The following is a 10,871-nucleotide window of genomic DNA, read 5'->3' as shown; positions in this document are numbered from 1 at the left end:
CCCGCCACTTGCCCCCTCATCCCCCCCCCCAAGTATAAAGCCTCATTCAAAGACTCAGAGGTTACTATATTACTGCACATAGCAGTCAATCAATGCAGTTGTAGATAAATCTCTGCATTGTGCACTTTTGTATAACTTTTATATGATTTTGTATTGAACCTTGGTAATATGTTATAGCAGGCCCCAAAGGTAGTGTAATTAAGGTAAAAGAAAAACGTCTTTTTGCTAGGAGTAGAATAAGATCTTCCCCTCACTTTGTAATCAAGTGCCCTGTTGAATGAATGAGGTGTGAATTAGGATAGCTGCAGATAGCTGCAACCCTTGGAGAGGGGCTGGGAGCCAGACCAAGAAGAGCTTTGCCCAGGCTGAGTGGGATGAAGTTTGGGTGCTGGGTGCAGGCTCCGGGCTGGGGCACGGGGTGGGGTGCAGGAAGGGTAGAGGGATGCATGCTCTGGGAGGGAGTTTGGGGGCCAGAGACAGGGTGGTGGGTGCTGGGGAGGGAGGGGGAGCGGAGGGGACTGCCATCACATGTGGCTTCCTTCCTCCTCTGCTGCCCCTCACCATAGCCTCGGTGGGGAATGGGGCTGCCCCTTGCCCAGTGTTTGCAGGAGTGGTGGCTGGAGGGAAACCCAGTCAAACTCTGGTTTTACTCTTTCGTTGATGGGTCACTTTAACCCCTTACACACTCTTTCCTGCCTCTCTCACCCCCCTTTTCTACTGGGCTTGTTTGAACTTTTCGGTGGAGCTAGATGAAAACCACAAACCCCAGTGAGAGCTGAAAGACTAGACTGAACCCACCACCCAGCCTAGTCCATCCCAGAGCCCAGGACTGAGGGCAAACGTCCCCCTACTCCCAGGCCACCTGTTTCCACTCCTGGCCTCTCCCAGCGCTGCCAGCGATTCTGTATGGCTGCATCAGGCGGGATTTCAACCAGACCCCCACACACACACACACTTGCTAAATTCACCCATTTGCAACCACTCTGCATCAAGAGCACCTTCCTTCCCTGCCCTACAGCTGCTGGATGGCTAGAAAGCTGAGCTGGGCATTTGATTGATCTGGAATATTATCATGCCCCCCCCCCAAAGAAACTTTAATATCCACACAGCTTTGGGGGGGGAATAGCCCCCCCCAAGCCAGTCTAATTTATTGTTGAAGGGCAAACGAAGGAGCCATAGTTTAATGCAAATATTCAGCCCCTACAGTGGTCTTGCAGCAGGGAAAGCAGAGTTGATGGGAAGGGAACTGATTTGGATAGGAGCTCCAGTCCCCTTCCCTTGCAAAATAATTTGGAGAGGGGAATCAGATCACTCCATGCCTCAGTTCCCCCTTTTGCAAGGGCGGGGGAAGGTAAGTCTCAGCCTGCCATGTTGCAGACCTTTCGCATTCTCCCCTCTTGATGTATTTGATTTTGTCCTCCGAATCTCCCTCTCTCTCTCACCTGGAATTCACAGCACTAAGTACCGGCTCAGGGCTTTTTTCCCGGGTTACATTACATGATCCCGACTTTAGTTTTGAAACAGACACAGGCAGGCACAAACTCACCCTCAAACAGCAAAACCACAAAAACCCCAAACCAACCCAATATTACAAACCTACGGGGACTCACAGGGTCAAACACTCACCGTTGGAAGCCCCAGCAGCTGCTCAGGTGAGTGAGGTCCACTGCAGAGATTCCTGTCTCCCACCGGACCAGAAGCTCCCTCGGCGTCTCCTCCAGGTAAGTGCTGGGAGAGGGGAGGGGGAAGGAAGGCTGCAAAGCACATGTGCCTTCTCCCCTCTTCCCCCTCCTGACCTACAACACCCACGCGGCTGCCTCTGCCTCAGCCCCCTGCCAGCCAGCGTCTCTCGTTGCCTAGCAGCAACAGCTGCTGCTTCCGGGAGACGCAGAGCTTTGCTTCCGGGAGAGACGCTGCCGGCACGGGGCCCTCTCACGCACGGGACCCGATTCAGGGGAATCGGGAAAATTCGCCTAAAGCCGGCCCTGTATATATCTTCCTACTGTATTTTCCACTGCATGCATCCGATGAAGTGGGCTGTAGCCCACAAAAGCTTATGCTCAAATAAATGTGTTAGTCTCTAAGGTGCCACAAGTACTTCTGTTCTTTTTACGGATACAGACTACACGGCTGCTACTCTGAAATCTACAGGTTTTTGCCACTCTTGGAAGACTTAGACCAGGAGTGAAAGTGGATAAGGACAGACTGACAGTGTACATGCACTTATGGAAAAGTCTCATCGAATCAAGCAGAGATTAAACCAGCAAGGTTTTACAGCAAATACTATAAAAACCAGATCATCTTCTCCTGTGAGAAAAACCAGGACTCAGAGAGACCCAGTCACATTGTCCTGTCAGGAGAAAACAGGAAAAAAATTATGGGGGCCTGCCCACACAATGGGAGCTCCTCATGAGAAAAAAAATCTTTATGGAGGGATTGGCCCCTACATTTTCTGCATCTACCCATTTACAAAGGGGGATTGAAGGCTTATGTTTTGATGGCATTATATATCAACATAGCTATGCTCCTATATGGCTTCTAGTTTTCATGTAAAATTTTAAGTGTAATCAATTTAACTATAAAATAAATCTACTGGTTTTCCTGTAAAATTTTACATTCATACTTATTTTTAATGCCTGACAATAACGTATAAATAATCATGAAGCCTTTGATTTAGGTGGACATTTGCAGTATTTTTTTTCTTGCAAAAGCATACAAATACAACATTTAATTAAAAAGAAATACAGCTCTAGGCCGATATAATGCTGTTCTCGGGAGCCAAAAAATTTTACCGCATTATAAGTGAAACCGTGTTATATCGAACTTGCTTTGATCCGCCAGAGTGCGCAGCCCCCCCGAGCACTGCTTTACCGTATTATATCCAAATTCGTGTTATATCAGGTCACGTTATATCGGGGTAGAGGTGTAGTAGAAGTAATTAGTGGAGCAGGAGCACTAGTCATTTTACACTAGACTACTCTCTATCATATGAACTAGCACCCACTGAATAGTCCAGCTGAAAAAAACTGGAAATTAAAAGGCCAAAATTCAGTGCCCATTCTATGGTACCTGCATGTATTAGCATTCCAGGGCAGCTCACAAAGTAGAGAATTGCTGACTGATGTAATACTAAAGTAAGATGTAAGGTGATCACTAACAGACCTCAAACACATAATTTGGGAGTTTTCATGCAACTCTGTTACTATAAACTAATGAATTCTCTTCTAAATCAAAGAAGAAATAAGCATTTTGCAAAGCTTCTCTCTAACATAGATACTATAGTTCTTTGTCCCATCAGGAAGGCCATCTCAGCATGGAATGCCTCAGCCCTTTTGCCCTTTTTAAACAAAGACATAGAAAAAGGAGACAGGCTCTGTCTGAAGATCCTTGCTTTGTGTGAAAGTGCGGTAAATACCAACAACTAATCAAGATATGCTGATAATTTACAGAAGATACACTTTTTAGCCTTTAGGGCATGGAAAAAAACACTTTTTAGCCTTTAGGGCATGGAAAAAAATATTTATGGCAGACAAGTGGCTTTTTATCTTAATCTTCAGTCTACTTAGAATGCATTCACAAGATTTTTCTCCTTCACATACCTTTGTACTCTGTGGGCAGAACAAAGACCATGCTGCTCTTTAGCTTTGGCTTTCTTTTAAAATAAAACTGAAGGAAAATGTAGAAGAAATAATATGAGCAAAATTTGACATTTAAGGATACACTGATTAGGGCTGGCATTTGATGTTGTATTTTAGAACGTTTCTCATCCAGGCATGTATCTTGTTCTATTTCAGTTACTGTGGATAGCTGAAGTATCGCCCGATTCCCCTCCCCCCACCTCCCCAAAATGAACATCTAAGTGATAAAAATTGACAGTTAATTGAGATGTACATACCAGTGCTCTTTTTCATCCCAAAATATTATAATGCTGCTTAATGTCAGTCTATGAGCCGTATATTTTTATTGCAATGCTGCACACATAGAGGCAACATTCCTAAGGGATATACAGTGAAGGAACACTACATCAGGCCACCTGATAGGGAGGGAAATTAAAGTGGGACTTGTGTAGTCAAAGAAAGTGCACAACCCATAACATCAGAACTTGGGGTTGCTGTTGTGGCCCACATTCTCACAGGTGCACACTCACACAGAGTGGTAGAGGGTCCCAGTTTGTACTTGAGACTCCCAGACCAGTGCTAATGAGGGGCACTGAGCATTGTAGATTGCTGTACAGCAGATACTTCTGCCCGACTATTTTTTGTTGTAAGAAGATATATAGCTTTTCAGTCTTATCATGGAACATTGATTAACTCATTCTGTTCCTGACTTATCCCACCTTTTTAGCTCATCATTTCACCGTTCTTAATTGCAGTTTGCTTGCACTACAGCCTTTCTGAGTTTTTCATATAGATTAAAACAGAGTACTCCATTCCTTTTCCAAATGTCAAGGGATTTACAGCTTCTTTTAACATTATCTTAGCAGAATTTTTAAAAGTATAGGATATTTATATGGATAAAAGCATACCCAGAGTTACCATATCTAGAGTTACAATAATAAACATTAAAAAAAAAAATAAGACCATTGGAAGAGATATAATTTCTCCTGTTGGACAGCATAAGCCAACTATTGGCATTCAGGAAGAAACTTTCCCTAGGAGCCCATCATCACATAACACAAAGATTCTTATACCTGCTTGTGAAACATCGGGTACTTACCACTGCCGGAAACAAAATACGAGACTAGAAGGATTACTGTTTGATCCAGTATAGCAATTCCTAAATCCTTATGACATGCTTTTTCACTCCTCACCATGCAATATTTAGGGACATATTGTCCAGCACATCTTGAAAGTTCAAATTGACTTTTTTGAAAGTGTTAGAATAGTTGGTTTCAATTAATTTCAAATTAAAACAGATTCACAGGTCTGAAAGTGACCCTGTCATTATATAAAACATGCATTTGGCTAGTATGTAGTTATTGTTATGCACAAGGAAGAGCATGTGCCTATAGGTGTATGCTAGATAGCATACAGAGACTTCCCTCATTTGGCACAGATTATTGTGACTGGAGCAAAGACTTAAACTACTGATTCAAAATTCCCAGATCTATGGACTGCAAGGTTACTGCAACACACTCTGACTCATTAGAATGAGTTGAGGCATGATCTACAGACATGCTGCTGAATAAAGCTGCAATCTACAATGCAATCACTTTGAAAGTCACCACTACCATCTGCCTATAAAAAAGCTGCTTTCTTTATTGAGAGATTGGGTGTTGAATCTACAGAAGCAACACTACATCAGTTTGACAAGTAATGGGAAATCCAATTCAATAATAAGAATTAGGTCAGGTAATTACATAATCAATGTTTGTATGCCGTGTTGTTGTAGCAGTGTCGATCCCAGGATGTTAGAGAGACAAGGTGGGTGAGATAATATCTTATACTGGACCAACTTCTGTTGGTAAAAGCTTGAAACCTCATCTCTCTCACCAACAGCAGTTGGTCGAATAAAAGATATTACGTCACCCACCTTGTCTCTGTAATCAATGTTTGCCATTCAATAACCAAGAGGAAAAAATTAGGATAGATATGCTATCAAAATACCTAAGAAATTTAATGTGTATGTAAAATATCCATCTTATACTGAAGAAACCTTTCAAATCTACACATAACCGTGTTTAGATTAATGATTGAAAGACTAGACCACAGAATTTTCTTTATCATGCTATGTTGTTTTTTCAAAACGAAGACTATAGCATCTTCTGACAAACCAACACAGCTATTGTATTCTACAGTTTCCTGATTTGCTGTCAGGAAATATGCAGACATGTACTGAAAAGCAGGAAATGCTGAAGAGATAATTTTATCAATGGTATTTTCATGGGCATTCTAAAATAATTTTTGTTTTGTGATCTCAGCACCAACTCTGGTCTAGTCTTTCAAACCTTTCCAACTGTGCAACAAACCAGGTTTTAAGATTACCTTGATATTCAAAAGTATAGATATTCTGGACTTCGGCTGTTTTTACTTTCTCCAAAAGTAATAGAATCATTTGTATTGCCATAACATTCCTCACATTGTTTTTGGATTAGTATCATGAGATAAATAATGGAATGCTAGCTTTTGTAAGACCATTATCCACCAGATGGGTTCTGATACTCACCACTTTAATGGTATCATCCACATCAACATGCAGAGATATATGTAAGCTAATGGAAAGAATGATTTTCTGACCCAAACTTTGAAAAAGAAACACAGAAACAACCAAAGGAAAGAACGAAAAGATTACAGTTACCACTAAAGAAAACTGACAAGATGAGGTTTAGCTACAATCAAATTTGATGACATGTGTAATCTTTAATATAGAGTCAAGATACATTTCATCAGGAAGCCTTCAGATTACTGTGTAAAAAATTATTTGAAATAATAATATACTTGTATTAATTTACAGCAGTTCTTTCAATTTGATCCTTGAGAATTTTTGTGTGTATGAAAGTTGGGGTTTACACATTCACATTAACTTGTCCCCATTGTAAAAGTGTAGTATTTTTTGTTACTGTTTATGCTATTAAAACTACATGTCAATATACATTAAGCGGCAGTTAGTACTGAAAGACTTTGGCATTTAAATTTCCTGATGAATATGCACTTAAATATTCTACCTGAATGTTCATAACATAACTATAGATGTTGCCTTGTATTGGTTTGTTTGTTTGTTTTTAAACAGACTGTTCATCTAAAGAAGTACAGGTACATTTACTCAATGCTCTCACATATATATGGATTCAGAATTTTTCAGCATTTATTTGGGCTAGGGCAACCAGAAGTTCTGATTTTATAGGGACAGTCCCGATTTTTGGGTCTTTTTCTTATATAGGGTCCTATTATCCCACTCCACCCTGTCCCGATTTTTCACACTTGCTGTCTGGTCACCCTAATTTGGGCTCAATCCTGCATGCCTACTCAAGCAATAGAAGTTTTGAACGTACAATCATGGCAATAAACACATTTGCAATGTGTAAACTTCCAGACACCAACATATATCTATCCTGAATGCCATACTTCAGCTTACTGAATTCCATTTAGGAAAATTAAGCCCTATATATATCCAGCATATCTAATTAATTTATTCAGTAGAGACCTAATTGTGTCCACTAAAATCAATCAGAGTTTTGCTGCTCACTTCACTGGGAGCTGGATTCATAACTAACACCATTGCAAAACAGTCCTAAGAACTCGAGAAATAATAGTGGCTCTATAACTTTCTCTCTAACTTTCTAAAGGGGAAAAAAATCTTCAATGTTGAGCTTAGACCTAAAGAAAGAGTATGAGAAAGTTATTAGAAAAACAAAGACTTCTAACAGATTACTCCAATAACCTTAAGTGCATAATGCTGAATAATTATTCCAATTTACATGGGTAAAAGACTTCAGTCCTCATTCTTCATATAGCAATTTATGTAAATAAACCCTCCTCCCATCAACTATCAAAGCATTTAACATTAGACACTAGGGAACATCCCTTTCTACCCTGAGTTTGTAGGACCCCTGCCAGCAAAATCAGTGCAGTTCTGTTGCGTAAGGGGATGGTGGGGGTTGGAATTGAATTGAAAGGTAGCAGAAGGAGATGCCACAAGCAATCAAACCTACTACAACTCTGGGCAGAGTTAGTTCACTATTAAAATGCTTTTTAAAAAATCCTTGCAAAAGTCATTTTTGAAATTGACCAGCACTAACTTATTTCACTGCCAGCTAATATTTGACTTCCTCTTAGGAGCTCAAGGCCACTTATATCCGTGGAGTTAGTTACTTCTGATTTACACCAGGGAAAGTGAGGAAATCTTTGCGCCTCATCCTCTTCCTCCAGCTAAGAGTACCTGGGGGCAGGGACCGCGTCTTATTTGTCAAACGTCGACTGCAGTGATGCTCAAGGAGGGAGGGGGATTATAGGAGTGGCAGATATTAAGCCTAAAATGATAAGGAATTCAGACCCCGGGAGAGTAAAGCATTGTGATTAATCTCTGCACCCACCCAGTCAACAGCAGCGGCACATAAGTATTTGTGTCCTCATCTAAACGGTGTGTAACTTCCCAGACATCACAGCAACAGACCCCTTAGAAAGGTGATAATAAATTAATAATCGCAAAGCCACCCTGGAATACCGGCTTGGCCCCCTAAACGGGTCCCCTCGGCAGTAGCAATGTCGAGCCCAGCCTCTGCCTTTGCTAAAGCCCATCCTCTCCAGGGCACACAGGGTGATTCGTGTGCAGCCCAGGGCGGGCTGCCCCGTCCCCTTTCCAGCCGGCGGAAAGTGGGGAGGTGAAAAGGTAGCCCCCAGGGACTAGGCGAGGAAGAAGGGCTAGGCAGGCTCACAATGGCCCCCGGAGCCCCAAGCAGTCGAGTGGCGAGTGGGGGGGGCAGGGAGAGGAGCCGGTTTCCGGAGGGCTGCCCCTGCTAGGAGACAATGCGAAGCGGGCTTCGCGGCGAGAGTGTCCGCCCCATTCATTCCCAGCGCCCAGCCGCGTGTCAGTGCTCCGAGGGGGATGGGGCAGCAGCCGGGTTTTCCAACAGGAACCCGCGATGGCCGTCCCGAGAGGGGCGAGTCGCCCCAGCGGGGGGAGGGAGGGAGCCTGGCCCTCGGATCGCCCCTCACTTCAAAAGGGCCCTTCATGTTGCAAAGCCAGGGGGCAGCCCCTTCGCCACGGCAGCAGCGAAGCCGGGCAGCCCCCATCCCCAGTGCCCTCAGATGAGGAGATAAAAGAACTACCGGAGCCGGGGGGGTTGTAATTTACAGACGCTGGGGAGGGGGGAGAAATGGGGCGATGGGAAAAAAGAGCGAAGAAGACAAAGCTCACCAGCCTGGGGGGAGAGAGAGAGCAAGGAATGAAGGAGAAAACAAGAGACACCGAGCCATGCTCTTCTTCAGGCCCCTCATTTAGGGTCTGCCTAGGCGAGGCTAAACAGCGTGTGCTCCAAAGTGCGAGGCTAATACATTCACGATGCTGGTGCAGACACGGGCAAGTTGCATTTTAAGTCCGCAGCTTATCAAGCTACGCTCTGGCGGAGAGTCTTACTGCTCCGTCCCCAAGAGAGGCCAACCCCCCTCGGGGCCGGGGTAGCTCCCGATTTTCGGTATGTGGATGCACTGCTGCTGACCGGTATTCACAAGGGCCATTCCGAGCTCGCCTCCCCGTTCCCAAGGCTGGTCCTGAAAGCCAGCAGCGAAGCCACTGCCGAAGCGTGGCGCGGCCAAAGCCAGCGCACACAGCCCCCGTGTGCAACAAGTTCCCTTCAGCGGCTTCTGCCGAGCCCCCCTGTCTGCGCTCTAATCTCCCAGGCTGGGGACTGCCGGGGTCTCACCTCGAAGCTGGCATTCCCCTACCGCCCAGAGCAGAGAAGCCAGCAGCAGCCATCTGCAGGAGCAGCAGCAGCACATCTCCCCCCGGCTCACGCAGCAGCAGCCGCGGTACCTCAGGTGGATGTTTCTCCTGGGGAGCAAATTCTTCTTTGACGCTTTTCCCTCCCACTCCAGGAAAACCAACCTCTTCCCTTCCTTCCCCCTGCCTCGTCACCCTCTCTTATCTCCCCGTCACTCTGCACAGCAAGTGAGCTTTCCATCCCTAGACACTAAGAAAGGGTGTGGCACAAACCTTTCCGAGAGGGGAGGCTGGTGCACAGCCCTGGGCTTCACGGGAGCGAGCGCGCCAGTTCTGGTGGCTGTAAAAGCGGCACGATCCTTGCACCCAAACTCGAAAGCCTCTTGGGAGTGATTCGCAGATCCAGTATTGCTTCTGAATTGATTCTCAGATCCAATATTGCGTCTGGAAACACCCCCCCCACACACGTTTGGTTTGCTCCACCAGTAGCTGTGGTAGCAAGAGACGCTGAGTTGTGGGGCGGGGTGTAAGTTCCATGTGCGAAAAGAATTCCGAGCTCCTGAGTGGGTGAAATAGTGTGGCAATAAAAAGTGTCTGCAAGCCTCTAACTATTTAAGCTCAGTATCCTCTTTAAAAAAAATGTCATTTTACAAATATAGTGAACAAATGATTGCTGGTAGAACATGTAATAAGTGTGTAACAAGGAGTAGAGTAATAAAATTAAGAAAAGGATCATTCAAGCTGGATAGCAGAGAAAACTTTCTGGCAATGCAATCTAGGGAACGGGAAATGGTGGAAACCCCGTTGTGTTCCACATTTAAAAATAGACTGGGGAATGCAAGGAAGAATACACAATGGAGATCAATCCTGCACTCAAAGGAAGTGGTCATTTCCATCAAAAATTTCTCCGACTCTTTGACTTACAGTATAGTGGAGCTCATCACACTGTGACTTGTTTTCTTTTCACTACTCATTTTTTCAGAAGATGTGTTTTTCTATACTGAGATGTCAAATCAATAATTAGGATTTCAGTGGTTTAACAACAGAAATATTCAGCTTACCATCAAGACACAACAAGTCATTAACAATGGGACATTTAAATAAACCCTTTAAACTACATTAACATAAAAAGTAACAAAGATGCCTTTATTGTTATCTAATTTATTTGGGCATCAGCTTTCGTTGGCTAAAACCCACTTCCTCAGATGCATGCAGTGGCATATATTTTCCAAATAAATTTGTTAGTCTCAAAGGTTCCACAAGTACTCCTCGTTCTTTTTGTTGATACAGACTAACACGGCTACCACTTTGAAACCTGTTTATTATTATCATTATTAATAATAATTCCTAACATTTATGTGGTGATCAAAGTAATTTGAAGAACGACAGAACAATATTTTAAGTTTCTTCTGATTTTTTAAAGTGTTTATACATTAATATTTTTCTGGTGTTCTTAATTTGAGACATTTAAATTTTGTCTTTAGTGTTTATTA

General features: G+C 43.6%; 1 protein-coding gene across 1 annotated transcript in view; it reads right to left on the bottom strand.

Annotated features, from left to right (window-relative positions):
• LAMA1 (laminin subunit alpha 1) overlaps nt 1-9,515 on the bottom strand; it is a 156,700-nt gene extending 147,185 nt beyond the window's left edge. Inside the window, exon 1 of the mRNA XM_032805243.1 lies at nt 9,362-9,515. Coding sequence (XP_032661134.1) covers nt 9,362-9,437 — 76 coding nt within the window. The 5' untranslated portion in view covers nt 9,438-9,515. The remainder of the gene's footprint in view (nt 1-9,361) is intronic.
• Between the last annotated feature and the right edge of the window lie 1,356 nt (nt 9,516-10,871).

Source organism: Chelonoidis abingdonii, chromosome 2 (genome assembly GCF_003597395.2).
Source record: "Chelonoidis abingdonii isolate Lonesome George chromosome 2, CheloAbing_2.0, whole genome shotgun sequence".
Taxonomy (NCBI): Eukaryota; Metazoa; Chordata; order Testudines; family Testudinidae; genus Chelonoidis; species Chelonoidis abingdonii.
Note: the sequence above shows the minus strand (reverse complement) of the source record. Positions and strands in the feature narration are given on the sequence as shown.